The 16,626-nt window shown below is 36.9% G+C and overlaps 1 protein-coding gene across 10 annotated transcripts in view; it reads right to left on the minus strand.

Annotated features, from left to right (window-relative positions):
* Positions 1–16,626, minus strand: part of RASAL2 (RAS protein activator like 2) — a 388,691-nt gene that overhangs the window by 17,077 nt on the left and 354,988 nt on the right. For 9 of the 10 annotated variants that reach the window (XM_027086223.1, XM_027086221.1, XM_027086219.1 and 6 more), the window contains 5 exons: positions 13,736–13,880; positions 12,851–13,087; positions 10,677–10,878; positions 8,210–8,409; positions 6,575–7,436 (listed from right to left, as the gene is read on the minus strand). In XM_027086223.1, coding sequence (XP_026942024.1) covers positions 6,575–7,436; positions 8,210–8,409; positions 10,677–10,878; positions 12,851–13,087; positions 13,736–13,880 — 1,646 coding nt within the window. The remainder of the gene's footprint in view (positions 1–6,574; positions 7,437–8,209; positions 8,410–10,676; positions 10,879–12,850; positions 13,088–13,735; positions 13,881–16,626) is intronic. The other variant, XM_027086225.1, reaches the window with a different exon arrangement.

Genomic DNA, 16,626 nt, shown 5'->3' on the forward strand with positions numbered 1-16,626 from the left:
AATAATATTTTGTTACTGCAAGGGCTGGTGGTGAGGGAAGAGAATATCCATTTATACAAGGATAAAATCTTCTGAAATGTTGTGAATAGAAATCACATCTAAGAACCTGCCGTTTTTTCCCTCCAAAGAGGGAAAGCCAAGGCCTTAAAATTGTTAATTAGTCCAATGGTTTCATTAGGTCATTACCTAATGAAATTACGATGATGACAGAATGAGAGAAGGAAAGCACAAGTTGATGGTTGATTGCTCAGGTGAGGAAACATCTGCTTAACCAGGGATGATCAGGAACCAAGGAATTGATTAATGCTAAACAACTCACAAGGTACCCATTTATATATCAGAATGCCAAATTCTTAATTTTCACATCAACCATTTAGGGAAAGAGAAAAAAAGTGATATTGGTCATTTTTACAGACACTGACTTCTTCATGGGTTAACATCACTCAGAAGTCCATATTTTACCAGAAAGTTTCTTGATGAATACAGGATCAAAACAATGGACATCAACATAGTCTAAGGGATATTTCTATCCAGTTAGGATAGCTAGATAAATTGCCCTTTTCCAATAGATATGCAGAGTGATAAGAATTCTGGCTTTGAGTAGCAATTCTGCTACTTACATTGTCACTTAATCTCTTAAATACTTTTTTCCAAATCTATTGAATAGGGCTACCACTACCATCACCACCTATCCTGACCATCTCCCAGGGAGTTCTAAGGACTGAACAATATAATGTATGTGAAAGTTCTTTGGAAACTATGGAGTACTATAGAACTTAGATGTTATTACTGTATTTATGCTTAGAAAACTGGCCCTGGATATGACAATTTATATTGGGCTACTGAACATTAGTGCTTTCTCCATAAACAGTGCTAGAAATAGATAACAAATTCTTTTTCTCTGGCTTTCTTGAGAAGAAAGAGAGAGACAGATAGACAGAACAAAGCATTTTTATGTGAGTTAGCCTTTTTATAATTAAAATTAATTTCTATTTTGAGGACCAATACTCTATAAATAATTGGAAGGGAATTTTCTCTCCCATGCAGAGCTATGTACCTTAAGAATCTTTATGTCATTTTGGAATAAAACCCGGTTAAACTCTAAATATACAGATATTTTAAAATAAGGGGTATCTTGATGACTTTGAGATTTAGAAAGACTAGATGAAAAAAATTGGTTGCAGAGACAAAAAGGTTATTTGGGGGAGACTTTAAAAAATATTCATACAAAAGTAGTATGAGGGTATTTCCTAAAGGTTTGAAGAAGAACCTGGTTTGGCTGATTTACAAACAGATTACAGATACATATCGATAAAAAACAGCTTCATGCCTGAGGCACACACAAGCAACGGTGAATGAACTTTTAGAAATTCCTTCTTTAAAGCCATTTTCTCCACTGTGTCAAGAAAAACATAAACATGTCTTAAACTTCAGTACCCTCAGTTCTTAAAAAGTCTACCTTCATCTCCACTATGGTAGGCAGGCTTCTTATACTTCATTCATTTGTGTATCATTCTCATTATTTTTGTCATAACCACGTTGTCACTGATATATTATTTATCATCTCTTTAAAACAACCTTTTTCAGTTAGCTAAGTCCTTATGCTAAGCAATATTATCAGTAAAATCATGAGTTTAATGTTATATATATTATAAATTTATAAATACATTTTATATTAATAGTTAGATATTTTTCTAATATGTGTTAAAATAATTAAATGATTGATTAAATACCTTGTATATTTAAATAGTTTTGAGTATCACACTTTGGAAACACTGACCTATAGACTATAGTATCATTTATATTAAAAAAGATAATAATTATCTACTTCAAAAGTTATGAGAAACAAATGAGATGGCATGTAAAAGCAGTTTGTAAACTACAAGGTACTTCACACACACACACACACACACACACACACACACACACACCCTAGTTCTCCTCCTACTGGATTTTGAAAGCGGAGCACAATAAATTGCTTTAGTATTTAGAGAAAAATAGTTTAAAAAGGGGTTTAGGTTTTTATTTGATATATGTACACCTGAAAGGCAAAATATTATGGTTCTGAGTCTTTAAAAATTAATAGAAAGTCAATACTTAAAGGAGACAAATGCCTTTTTAATTTTAGAATCTTATCCCTTTACCACATAGGGCACAGGAGAGCTGCTTTTCTGTGAAACCAGGATTTTCTATTCAGCTGCTGCTTGAGATAAAGTAGCCACTAAAATGAATAACTTTAATGTTTGGAATTTGTAACTTCAAGGAAGCTAATTCAGTAGCTTTCTGCTTTATAGTTAACAATATGTTGTTCGCCAGAACTTTCTTCCCCTGTGATTTGTTACGAGTAACTATTTATTGAATGCCAATAAACGCAGTACAAGCTAATAGTATCCCTAAGGACATACTAAAGAGAGATCTTAGCCCCTAAAAGCATATTAAAAACAACTTCTTAGGTAATCTAGGCATAAAATGTAAAGTGAGAAGCTGTAAAAACAGAGTTGGTTCATTTCACTGGTGTTGGTGGTAGCTACCATATCTTCAGAAGGACTAACAATGTCCAGTGAATTATGAGACAGTGTACAATGGGAACTGGGCATTCCAGTCTATTCCTATTTTATTGGTTCAATCTGTTTTTCAACCACTTCCTCATATACCCTAGCACTGTGCATGGCATACGGTAGGTGGTCAATAAGTTTTAAAAAAATAAATCAGACTAATATAACTATTCCTTGTATTTATGATAAAACCTTTACATAATTATAAAGAGCAGAGAAGTAATATTGAACAAATCAGAAATAGTTTTATCTACATTGAAGACTATGGAGGTGATTTTTATTTCAAAATTTTTTTCAAAATTATTTTTTATTGTAATATGTTCTTCATATGAAAGAACTATATACTGTCTTTTACATCTACTTGATTGGTCTTCTGAGTGCTGGTCTTATTTCCTGATTAGACTGTCAACCCTTGAAGCATGGCACCATATATCATAGAATTTTTTTTCTTTTGGAATGGTAGTGACTATGTCATTGCACAATTGATGCTCAATAAAATATTATTCATTTATTATTACTTTGGATTCTCTTTAGAATTCATTACCAAAGTATAATTTATTACTAAGAGAAGGATACCCTATGTTTTTCCTCTAATCCTTTGGAAGTACATCAAAGGCTTTTCCTCAGTGATTGTTCTATCTCCTTTATAAGCTGGATAGCTAACAAAATTTATTACCTCTAGTTTATAGTCAAAGAAATTGAGAAAAGAGGTTGGTAAATGTTTCAGATGCCATCTTGCTTAGCTATAGCCTTAAGAAGAGCATTTTCTTCATTGACTTCCAACAGTGGATCATTAAAGAAAATGAAGGATGAAAATGACGAAATGAAAAGGAGCACGGATTCCTATTAGGAATATCACCCTTTTGAGATAAAGCTTTTATAGGGTTTCTCTGGGAAAAATAATAACGCTTTAGGGCAAAAGGGCCTGAGAAAGCAGTTTCACTGATCCTACAGTTAGCCTGGCTATGCTGAGGATGACTGAGAACAGGCCGGTTCCCTGTTTATTTACTAGATATAAATAAGACTTGTTGCTTTCAACTTCTCCATAGTCTGAAATAGTCAGGTTCCCATAAATGAATAACACTATTGCTATCAACACCAAAGAAAGAGCTGACTAAATTAGTAAGTAAACTGAGAATCCTTGAAGAGGTTGGTTAGGTGAGGGTTCAACAAATCCAAATGTGAAAACTGTAGCATCATTCTGATAGGCTTGTCAAATACCTATTTAAAAAGCCTCTTCAAATTAGAATTTCTAAGGTTAGGTAACACGCTATAATCTGAACAACTCATATATTGTAAATAGAGTCTATTATGTGCACAGAATACATGATACACAAAAAAACAAGATGGAGAGGAAAATAATTAAAAAGAAATCCAAACAGAGGCCGAAAAGGGTCAAAAAATTCCTTCTCTGTAGAACTAGGATTTTATTTCCTTCCTACTCAGCAAATGGAGAAGACTGAAGCTAGATACATTGCCAACAATGGCCGCTCCTTTGTGCTAAGATACAAATGGAATTTGCATGGGACAAAACCTCCAATAATTACAAATGCCGGCAGAACAATCCCCACAAAGAAATCCTCCAGTTTTTGGGAGAGAAGAATTCCCCAACACAATTTGCAATTAAAATATGTAAAGGAATTTACGTAAAAAATGTGCTGATTATATAGAACATCAGAGGCTTCATGGGACTGAGATGAGAAAAGCAAGCAAGAATGATAAGGAACAAAAAAAAATAATAACATACGTTTGAAAGAATAAAACATCTGCATAGAAAAAGCCAGTGTAGAAAAAACAGAAAACTGAGCAATCAAAATACAGTGATTTATGTCATAACTGGTATGACAGTGGCAGCACCAGCAAAGGCACAAACAGGGCTGAATATGTAAAGCTGTGCTGTGGCTATGCCTCACTTCATGCCAACATAACATAGACATTCCCAAGCTCATTAATGGCTATGGCTCAAAAGTATTTTAATTGGTTGTCTGAAGACCATATATGCATTTCCTACCTCCCATCTATTCAAACAGCTTTCTATTCACGCACAGAAACACGTAGTGCTTATATGATAGGTGTTATATTTTCCTACAGCACAGATATTATAAATGACAATTCATTTCCGATGATCACACAAAAGGCTATTTAATTTACAATATCTATTAACAGTCAGTCTGAGTCACGGCTCCTGGGAATTGAGGACAACATGATACAGGAGGGAAGGGTAAGCATTCTTCTTTTCTCTCCAGGGCTGGGACTAAATCCACCTTTGAAAAGTAGGCAGAGGGCCCACCCTGTGCCCTGTCTTGCCCCTCTCTGCCAATCTGATATTCTTCTCTACTCCTTATCTCATCCTCAGGGCCTTCAAGCTGCACTAAATCCCCACGTAGACATCTGCCTCCACACAGTACTGCATCTCTGAAATTACTTATCTTTCTTTTCTCCTCTCAGTCAACAATTTAATTCTCTGAAAGGGGTTGATCTCAACTAGAAGCTAGCATAAAATCAAAGTATGGAAACTAATTCACAATAAGGTGGGAGAGACTGATAGCCTCCTAACGTAAATTAAATGTACATATATGACATATATATAAAAGATATATATATAAAAGCATTTTCATTTAAAGAAAAGGAAAAAATTATATAATATAATCATTATGTAAATTAATAGAGTATAATCTTTTTTCCTTTTCTTTAAATTAAAATGTGTATTAAATCAAATGAATTGGTGAAATTTGGGGAAATATAACAAAATAAAAATGAAAAATTTAAGACTGAAGAAAAAGTTTATTTCTCAGGAAAGAACTGACCAACTAGGAGGTTTTGCCCAGGAAGTTGCCTACCAGAATCAGCTTAAGTTTTCATCCCTTCTTCTACTTCTTTATCTAAGGATTCTGTAAATGTTCTAATTTTTTTTTTAAACAATAATTATCAAAGTAGAGGCAAGGGCTCTGACCACAGCAGAGTGGTGGCAGAAGCAGCCCAATCAGTAAATGCCTACCTATAAAAACGCATATACTAAAGAGATACATTGGGGGTCTCACTGCAGTCTCCTCTGACCAGTGATTCTGCTGACAAAAGGATTTGTCATAGAACTCTTCTAACCACAAAGCTCCCTAATACAAATAAAGTAGGATTAGGTTCCAAAAAAACTTCAACAAAGCTCTTTTTAGGAGAAAAATCTTTTTTAGATGAAAGTAAGATATGTATATATATGCACTCATAAGGTTCTTAGTTTATTTCAAGAGCAAATATGGATTGGCGTCTCAAAATGTAATCTGTAAAGAAGAGATGATAAAATTCTTAAGGAACATTTTTATTTGTGAAGAAAAAAGTTTGATCATCTTATATTAAATTTAGGTGAGACACGAGCTGGGCTTGTCCATGTAAATAGAAATATAAGAGATTTCCATAAATGTTGAGAGAATACTTGTCAACCACCTGTGTTTCTATCTTTTTACCTCTCTTCTTTACCTTGCTTCTATAGGTGCTCAGTTGTTTATTTTTCTAGCCATTTCCAGGAAAGGGCACACGGGGACTTACTACTTCCAGAGGGAGTTGGGGGATGGAGTAGAGAGCAGTTACGTTAAACTCTTGGCTGAAAGTGCAAAACTTTATTCTGGAAACTTAAGAAAAAAAATTAAGGAGGATTAATGTCCAGATTCCCAAAATATATCCTAGTTGATCTGGCCTGCAGATTCACAGCTTAAATGTCTAATTATTACTCAACATCACAGATTGTTCTCAGTGCTGAGATCACAGCTCTGCTGCTTGAAGAGACAGAAAGGCCCCTGGAGTGGTTGTTACAGTCTCCTAAGAGTAATGAGGCAAGCTACATTCTGCTGCCTCATCTAGCCAGAAGCCTCCCAAACTTTTCATTTCCTCTTCCATTAAAAGGTTGCAAAAAATAGTTTTAAGTGGAAACCCTGCTAGCAATTGGATTTCTCAATGATTTATATATAAAGAACCGAGGAAACAGTCGGACCAAGTACCTGGCAGCCCCCTCCAGCACTCACCCCTACCTGCTGTGTCTGCTGTCTCTGGATCGCTCTCACTTTGGGAACAGGGCTCTCTCTGGAGGAAGAGGACTGCTGCCGGGACCGGCTCCCATTTTGCACAGGTTCGGCCACCAGAGCTGCAGATGCCAGTGACATGCTCCCGGTGCTACGTAGGGAAGCACTGTGTGGCAGGGATGGTGGGGCTTTGGCTCGGGCACCTAGCCCAGCCTGGTCCATTTTTCGGATCTGGGCCTGCCCCGTGCTATTCTGCCGTGGCAGAGCAAGAGGTATGTGTCTGTCCGACACAGTGTGCCGCCTGGAGAAGTCCTCACTCTGAGTGCTACGTTTGGTGAAATCTTCCATGCTGCTATTGCTGGGTCCACTGAGTTTGAAGTCTTCACTGTTACTTTGGCTCCTGGAACTAGCAGTGCTTAGGTTCTCCAAACTGGAATCCACAGAGGCCTTTGGCATTGCTGGAATTGGGTTATTGAGGTGATAGACAGGGTTCTGGAATGACAAGGGCTGGAGGCTGCCTGGCTGGTTCAAGGCTGGGTGCAGGGGCCTTCGCACTTGGGGTGCGCTCTGGGGAGTGCTCTGGGTTTCCCGAAGTTGTTTGATGCTGGCCACCTGGGTTATGGAAAGCTGGCTTCCAGTCAGGCGCATTGGCATGTCAAGCATGACAGACGCATGCTCCACTTGGGCGGCATGAGTGTCCTGAAGGTCCATGAGGGAGATGCTCCGGCCATTAGGAAGGCTATTTTCCTTTTCATCCTTTTCAGAGTAAGTCATGCTCTGGGAGGAGGCTTGCTGAACCAGCAATAACGTTTTCCCTCTGAAATAGCTATCTGTGTTGTCCTGGCTTGGAGATTTTAGTTTATGCAAATCACTGTGGAAAAAGAAAGGACCCTTAATTACTCCTGAGGCAAATTCAACAGAGTTAAGATTCCTCAACTCAAGCACATGAACTCTTCAGAAGGCTCAGAGGTCTGGTGTGGAGACTTACATTGGTTTCTAAACACAGATTTCATCATCACAATTCTTAGGATAAGATCCAACATTTTTAGTTTTTCTTCAAAGGTGGAGAATAACACTGTATAGACCACTCCATCTCTGTCTTAGATTTTTACTAGAATTCCAATCATTTCCTAGTTAGGTTTTACACCTCCCAAGGTATTCCAATTCATAGTTAATTGGTTCTGTCTAAACCTTCGAGAAGCCCTGAGTGCACAACCAAAGGGTCCCTACTAAAGACACAAGTCTTGCCAATACAGAAAACAAAGTCTAAGCATCAACACTGTATCTACCTGTTCAGCTGACACAGCCAGCTCTAAAATATTTTCCACTGAGGTTCTCAGATTTTTGAGCGCTACAACACCTGAAAATATCAAATTCATAGAGCTCTTAGTCTTCCATTAAGTAGGACATAGGTTCTTTTTATAAGTTTGTTGAATATAACTACAATATCATTCTAGAAAATTAGTATCCTAGACCATGTGTATTATTATGACAAACAATTGGATTTATCTCAGAAGATTCTTTCCAACTGCTCATGATTTTAAAGTTGTAAATTCAACAAGTAAATTAAATAGATTTTTCCCAAATCTCTACATATTATCTCCCTCTGAGATAAGTAGTTCCAATTCTCTCTGAAATTCATACCTGTCAGTAGGGTCTTCAAAAATTTTCTGCAGCCCAGAGGAGAGGCTTCCACTGACATTTGGACTGGAGTTATGCTCAGTGAAGCGTCTCAGTTGCTGTTGTATTGGTGTAGGATTAGTCAGAGATTTGGTAATATCAGCAAGAACACGAGGGAGAGGTCCCAATTTTGCCACGGTCGCCTGTAGGAAGGAATTTTCACCCTAATTGGATAATAAGCATTGCGATATCCACCACAGATTGTTTTTGGGACAACGATGCCCATTGATGGAGGGGTGGAGGTTGGAGGGAAGGGTAGGTGTTTGCATATGGGAGTGGCAGGTTCATAATGCATTGTTATGGAGCAGCAGAACCATGGCGTCGAGATGAATGGAGGAGGCGAAACAAGATGCAGCAGACATTGAGGAAAGAAAGGAAATAGAAATTAGGATTATGCAAATAAAAATTAAAAGACATGCTCAAAACAACCAAACTATTGCCATTCCAACTAAAATAGACATGCAAAGCAAACTAAATCTTTGGGAGGCTGGTAGATCAAGGTGGGGGAGGGTAGGGGAAGAACCAAACACCTTCTAACCAAAAAGAACTTTAAGACCAGAAGATTGGCTGGTGTGATGAAACTTCCAAAGAAAAGGGATCATGTGAGGAAAGAAATGCATGCCAACATACAAGAAGGTGTTGCATTCAGGGGTCCAGAGCACTGCAGGGCACACAGTTGATATTGCCATCCACTAGCCATTTAATCTTGGGAACCCTGACCTACTGCCAGCTGAGTTTGCATCAGTAAGACAATTTTTAAAAAAAAATTTAAACAGCAAAGTTATGACACATCTATGAGATGTGTCTAGATAGATGTACTGCTGGTTCCCAGGACCAAACAGAAATTAAAAAGGAGAACGTGTGTTTACACAGCAAAGCCTGTTAAAAAGACCTTGACCCTGAATAAACCAGGTTGATTTCAGAAGATAACTGTATCTGCATCCCACTGATGCAGTTATTCAGTGAAGAATAACTTTTTATGATTTGCTTTATCCATCTCAATCATTTTTTTCTTTGGGGATTCTCATTCTCATGGGGTCTTATGGGAACCTTCATCCATGAGGCAGTTTTACATGGCTGCCTCCGGGTTTTCGTTGTCTTCTCAACAGACTCTTCTACCCTGCTCAAATGAGTACAGGTGCCATCTGAAGAATGTCTTTACTTGCTTGACTCTCTTGAGCCATGATTCATATCCAAGGAATTTACCCTCGGCATAGCTGCAACTTAAAATCTAGCTAGCATTTCTAAAAGTTAAGAAGGGGTCCTTGAGAATAAGAAACAGCTTATTATTTTACAAATGTTTTGGGCACCAGTGGACACCCTACCATTTACATTTCCTCAGGAAGGTGGTCTTTGTTAATAGGTTTTACTCCCCTCTCCCTCATTTTATTGGTGCAATGTTTTTAAAGATAATTGGGGGTGGTGGTGGTGGTGGGATGAATTGGGAGATTGGGATTGACATATATACACTAACATGTATAAAATAGATAACTAATAAGAACCTGCTGTATTAAAAAATAAAATAAAATTCAAAAAATAAAAAATGTTCTGACTCAAAAAAATAAAGATAATAGGAAAATGGAGGAAAACAAATAAACAAATTCTTATCACAGAAAAATAACTTTGTTTTTTGAAGTTATTCTAACATACCACCACAGATATTTATAAAGTAGCTGTAGCAAACAAAAACATCAATAAATACTTATTGTGATAAACCTAGCCAGAGTCTGTTAGACTGTTTTCCATAACAAATTCTATTCCTCTTTGCAAAATTCGAGAAGGAAGAAAATGATTGGCATGGTATATATTTAGTCATTAATATGGTATACAAAAAAATTCTTAGCTTATAGTCAGAAAATAAATGATTAAAAATGATAATTGTTTTCTCTATTCTTAATTTACATCTGCAGATGAAAAGAAAACATCAGGATTTTCAGATCCCACATAACTCTATAGGTACTAATAGTTATATTAAACCCTCTGACTTGCATGATAAAAATAAATCTCATGGTAAGTTACTTAAACATGATAGTCTCAGTATTTTTCTAAGTCCACACTTCCGTTAGAAATTACTACATGAGGTTTCTTCTCACTCTACTATACATGAATAAAGCTTCATACAACAATATTTGATATTAGTTTCTAGGCAAATACACAAACATATTTGTTTATAGAAATATATACTCCATTAATTCAGGTAACTACTTAAAAATATATGTTAATAATTTTGTGGCTTATTAGAATTTCCTGGTTTGTAGGGCACAAATTTTACTCAGAAATCATAACTATTTCCTCCCAGACTTCTAGGGCAAAAGGTTGCTTTCAACAAGCAGAAAGCATGAATGTGATTACTCTGTAGATATTCTCCAGTATCCAGGTACATTAGGGTTCTCTACCTCCCATCTCCTGTTACCCTTCCCGCCTACTTTACCTTATCAAGTTGGGAAACTACTTCCCACAGTAAGGAATGCAAAACTGAAAGCTCTCGGCCCAGATCAATGTAACCATCAAAGCCTGGGGTGTTTGAGATGGTGTCCGGATTAGAGATCTCCAAAAGAAAGCGCTTCATTCCACCCCATTCGTGTTCTAAAAAATCATTCATGAATGCCATGTATTCCTCTTTGTTACCAAATCTGAAGTAGAGGGAGAGAAAATGAGAAAGAACATATTCAGGAAAAGAGATGTGATCATTTTGAATTGACTTTACACAGACCTATACATTTTTTTTTTAATTTTGGGGAGGTGACTAATTTGTTTATTATCTATAAGTGATAAATACTAAAACATACTTTCTTAATATTATATTAATAGACAAAAACTTTGAATAGCTTTCTATTCTCTATAGGGTAAAGACAAAATCCTTTTTTCCTGATATTTAAAGCCATTGTAAACATTCATTATCAGTATAAACCTTCAATATTGCTAGCTTCTTCAAAGTCCCCCAAATACATTATACTCTTTTTCTTCTCCAAGCCTTTGCTCATGCTATTTATTTCTACTAGAGAACTTCCTCTCTTCTTTGCCTATCTAGGTTCTAGCTATCTTCCAGGCCTAGTTTAAGTCCATAAAACATGTTCCAAAATAAACTAGAAACAATTTTTACAAGAATTAGCTCAAATATGAGTAAACATGTATATTTCTGTGTTAGTATATATATATATAGAGCACACAAAGTTAAAATAGTGCACTTCTAAAAAGCCACATGCTAGAAAACAATGTATCTCATTGAAGTTCTAATCTTTTCCTTCAATACATTGCTACTAGAAACTTGTACTTAAGCTTCAATACTGAGTAAATCTGGGATCGATTTTGCCAGTGTGAATTGCTTCTCAGTGATTTCTTAAAATTGTTTTCTATAAATTATAAAAATTATACAAAAAAGAAAAAATTGAAAACAATGAAAAGTGGAAGGAAAAAAGGGTAGGTGTACCCATTCCACCACCCAAACATCTGCTATTTACAGTTCAGTGCATTTCTTCTCCAACTGCTTTCTCCTAACTTCTCTTGAAAAAGTTGAAAGCTACAGAAAAGTTGAAAGAATATACAACGTACACCCATATGCCATTCACCTATATTAACCAACCGTTCCCATTTTGCCGTTTGTTTTCACTCTCTTCTCTTTTTTTGATTGAACCATTTTAAACTAAGTTGCAGACATAGCCTCTAAGTACATTAGCACCTATTTCTCCAGAATAAGGAAAAACGCTTACATAAACCAATGCCACTGTCACTAAAACTTTTAAAAGACATTACTTACAAATTATCTCATATATAGTTCATATTTAAATTTTACCAATTGTCCCCAAAATGATTTTTATAAATGTTTGTTCCAGTTCAGATCCAATTAAGATTCAAGCAATGCATTGTCTCTTTTAATCTAGAACAGTCCTCCCTCCATCTTCTCCATTTTTCATGATATTGACTTTTTGAAGGGGCCAGGCCACTTGTCTTAGATAATGTAACCATAGAATTTTGACTGATTGCTCTTCCCAATGTTCCTATACTTAGGTTTTTGTGTTTTCATATTGTTGGGATAAAAGTATATGCACCATTTGGTATCCTATCTTTTTTTTTTGGCTGGAGTTTTTTTTTTTTTTTTTTTTTTTGCGATACGCAGGTCTCTCACTGTTGTGGCCTCTCCCGTTGCGGAGCACAGGCTCCGGACGCACAGGCTCAGCGGCCATGGCTCACGGGCCCAGCCGCTCCGCGGCATGTGGGATCTTCCCAGACCGGGGCACGAACCCGCGTCCCCCGCATCGGCAGGCGGACTCTCAACCACTGCGCCACCAGGGAAGCCCTTGGCTGGAGTTTTTAATAAAACTTTTCATTTAATATAATTATATCTGTATCATTTTGCATATTATTGGTTCTTTGTAAACACAACTTGCAGTGGCTGCAAATATTCCACTGAATGCACAGACTACTTAACCATTCCTCTATAAAGTGAATATTCAAATTGATTACAATTTTTTTGCTATTTTTAATAATACCACAATAAAAATCATGTAACATGAGTTATGAGGCACCCCACGCTCATCCAAAGGTTAGGCCTCATGTATTTTTTAAATAATGTTGTTAAAAAGTGGTTATGGTAGTGACACCTACTTGGCAAAGTTGGCCAGGTTCTGGATGACCTTGGCAATGAGAGTTAGAGTCCGAGATGTGCGGTCATCAGGATATTCCTGCATGAGGTTGAAGAGACTGGGAGACATGATGGCTGGGCACAGAAAACGGAGAAACAACGAGGCACTGATGAGCCGCTCGCTGATGTCTTGCTTGCTGCGGTTCAGGCACTGCTGCTTCCAGGATGCAAACACTTCTTTCAACTCACGAGGGAAAACACTGGGGAAGGAAGAAGGACCAAATATAAAAGTACCATAACCCAAGGAAGCACAGGTGATCCCACTCTGGCCCAATAGAGCCAGGCTATGAGGAGGGCCTAACAGAGAGAGCTTCTGTCTGATTCATGCCTGAGAAGTGGTGGAAAATTCATAGACGTCCAGATGGAGACCAGAAACCCAAAGCTACAAAACTCAGGAATTAGTGTAAACTTAGTTTTGCAAAGTGGGAAAATGGCATGAGGCTCCTGACTAAACCATTTGGTTTACTACAGCTCATCATAATCTCTCTAAAGACTGTTCATCAAAAAGCTTCCAAAATCTCACCAATTGCTGGGGTTAGAATAATGATCAAAAATCATTAACACATTTGTTTGACACTAGTAAATATGTTTAAAAGTCCTCAAAATACTTTTGGTATTCGAGGATGTAGTGCTAATATTCTGGGGAAATATTATATTTATGTGGATAGTTCAGAGCAACTTCTGCTTACAAGAGAGGTTTAGATTTTAGACAAAACTGTATTAGGGAAACTTTCAATTTTTCCCGTAAGTCCTTCCTTTGGTTGGGAAATAACAGTTAACACTGTGATAACTCATATTGAAAAACTGAAGTTCCAATAGCAGGGAGTGAAGCACCGACAGCAGCTCACCAGTAAGAGTTGATGATCTTGCAGAAAGCCAGCTCACAGCACATTTTCAGGTTGCTCTGATGGTCTATCAGTTCACTAGATGAACATTTGCTGGGATCCACTTCACAGTTTTCATCTGACTCATACAAAGCTTTGATGAACTCCCCTATTTCGAGAGAGAAGATGACGGACAGTATAACTAAATAGTGTCTTCCTGAAGAGAATAAAAGAATGTAGGATTTCTGTACTAAAATGTGTAATGGGGAATTCGTTCTGATGCCTGACATGGAGGGCACAAAACACTGTTCACGAAGGGTTATTGCTCTGGAACCCAAGAGATACCACCTCCTATACGTCATGTTTATTTTCCTTACTCTGGAAGTGGAAAAACAGCACTCATTAACATCATCATCATGGTATTTACAAAAAGAATAATGAAACTACTTTAAAAAATGCTACAACTTTAAATCTTTTATCTGAAATCACAAATATATTTAAATAGCAGGAACTCATTACTTATTATAAAGCCTCTTTACCTTATGAATAATGTTGTTACTATTTTAGAAGAATAAATAACCCAAGTTTGAATGATTAGCTTACCTATGCTTTTAACTGCTAATACTGGTGCAAACACAGATTCAAGTAAGGGTCTCTAGGCTTACCTCTCCTAATGGGGATAGTCATTCGACATAGCACATAGCAGAGCATCTCTTTATATAATTTGGATGTTTTTCCAAATAAATTTAGCTTAGACGCCCTGTTCATATATCTTAGCCTCTATAGAGATATGCCCAGTATTTCCTGAAAGAGCAAATCCTTACCTTACCTGTTTATCACCTGTTTATCCTCCACCATGCACTATACCATGTATTTGTTCTGTTCTATGTTTCACACTGTTTTGTGCTTATTTGTTCACATGCCTGTCTCATCTTTAGGATGAATACCATTGAAGGTCAGGGACTGGGTTCTATTCATGTTCAAATCCCAAGCCTATTAAATAGCTTCCAAAGCATTGCAGGGGCTCAATAAATATTTGTTAGAGATGGTAGTATGTTTTTATTTTTTGTTTTTTATAGGTCTTTATGACAGAGGAGTAGAACTTTCACAGCTCCTTTCAAATCTGCTTATATTAACTGAAGTTCAGGCTAGTTATTAATAGATTTCATGAAAGTGAACAGTAATTCCTATAAAAAATTAAGTGGCAGCAGCAATATCAAAGAGTATTTTCTATCAAAATGGTTAGTACTAGGATAAATGAAAGATTTAAAAAATAGCTGTGATACAGGAATGGGAACTGATTATTTGGAAGAACAATGCTTGGAGAAGAGGAATCTAAGTGATGCACAGAAAAGAAAGTGGTGCAGAGAAAAAGTAAAGGCTTTGGAGTCAGAAAGATCTAGGGTCAAATCCTGGACCCATCACTTAACCAACTGTGGGGCCATGAGAAGTCACTTAACTAGTCTGAGTTTTGGGTGCTTTATTTGGAAAATAGCATTAATCACTCCAACCCTCTAGAGCTATGGTGAGGATCTGAAAATAGTGCATGAAAAGAAAAGTGTCTGATATGGTGCCTGGTACTTAGTAGGGGCTCCATATAATAAGTATTGTTATGTACAAACCTTGTAAATTTAGAATAACTTTTCATAGAGTGAAATAACCAAAACTGGTAAAAGCCTTTTAAAAATGTTTACCAACTCTCACAGGATTTCTATTGAACATGTTCTCAACATCACCTATGCTATGTGCTCCCACAGAATTTACCTCATTTAAAGAGTACCTGAATTTAAAAATAAGTCATCAATGTCAAATACTTCATGTAAAAATCAATCCACCTCTAAATTTATATCATTAATATTCAGCTTATACCTAGGTGAGTTATACCTATTCCAGGAGATAATAACTAATATTAATAAATAACTTGTGAATTTTGAGAGTATTTTTCTTTTATTCTTCAAGAAAAGAACCAAATAAACAACTCAAGGGTCCAGAAGTAAATTAATTGTCTAAAGTTTTTTATTTTTACCTGATTATGATATATTTAAAATCCTCCAAACTTGAGAAAATTCTTTTCACTTTTGAAACTGTAACCTGGGACTTTCCTGGTGGCGCAGTGGCTAAGAATCCACCTGCCAATGCAGGAGACACAGGTTTGAGCCCTGGTCCGGGAAGATCCCACATGCATGGAGCAACTAAGCCTGTGTGCCACAGCTACTGAGCCTACACTCTAGAGCCTGAAAGCCACAACTACTGAGCCCATGCGCCTAGAGCCCATGCTTCGCAACAAGAGAAGCCACCACAATGAAAAGCCCGCGTGCCGCAACGAAGAGTAGCCCCCCACCCCCGACTCGCCGCAAGCACAGCAATGAAGACCCAACGCAGCCAAAAATAAATAAATTAAAAAAAAGAAGAACTGTAACCTATGTCTGATAGTGTGGAAAGTACCACATTGAAAGGTGAACTTTTATAGATCTGCACCTAGAAGCTGTTTAGCCGATCACAACTTACTGAGACAGATTTAATGATCCCTTCATGTCTGCTCTCCTGCCTTTAAAAAAAGAGATCAAGGACAAAGAGGATGGGTGTTCAATATGTTGTTTAAATTTGAGTTTGTGCCTAGAATGTTCTATGGTGTGTTTCATTAACTCATTATTATCTAGCATCCAAATTTCACGTATAGAAATAAGCCACTAGGTACGGACATACTATTGCTAAAAGGAAATTTGCCTCTGCCACCAGTGGTGGAAATTAGGCCTTTTTAGAGGCCCTCTAATTAGAGGGCCTCTAATTAGGCCCTCTAATTTAGAGGCCTTCTACATGTCACAGAAGATGGTGTTTCCTGTTGATCAGATGCATCAACATGCAAACTGATTTCAATGAGAAAGGTAAAAGGGGTTAACAGATGAAAGACTTAA

The sequence above is a fragment of the Aethalodelphis obliquidens genome, unplaced genomic scaffold, assembly GCF_003676395.1.
Source record: "Aethalodelphis obliquidens isolate GAN/ISIS:26980383/991018 unplaced genomic scaffold, ASM367639v1 scaffold55, whole genome shotgun sequence".
Classification (NCBI taxonomy): Eukaryota; Metazoa; Chordata; class Mammalia; order Artiodactyla; family Delphinidae; genus Aethalodelphis; species Aethalodelphis obliquidens.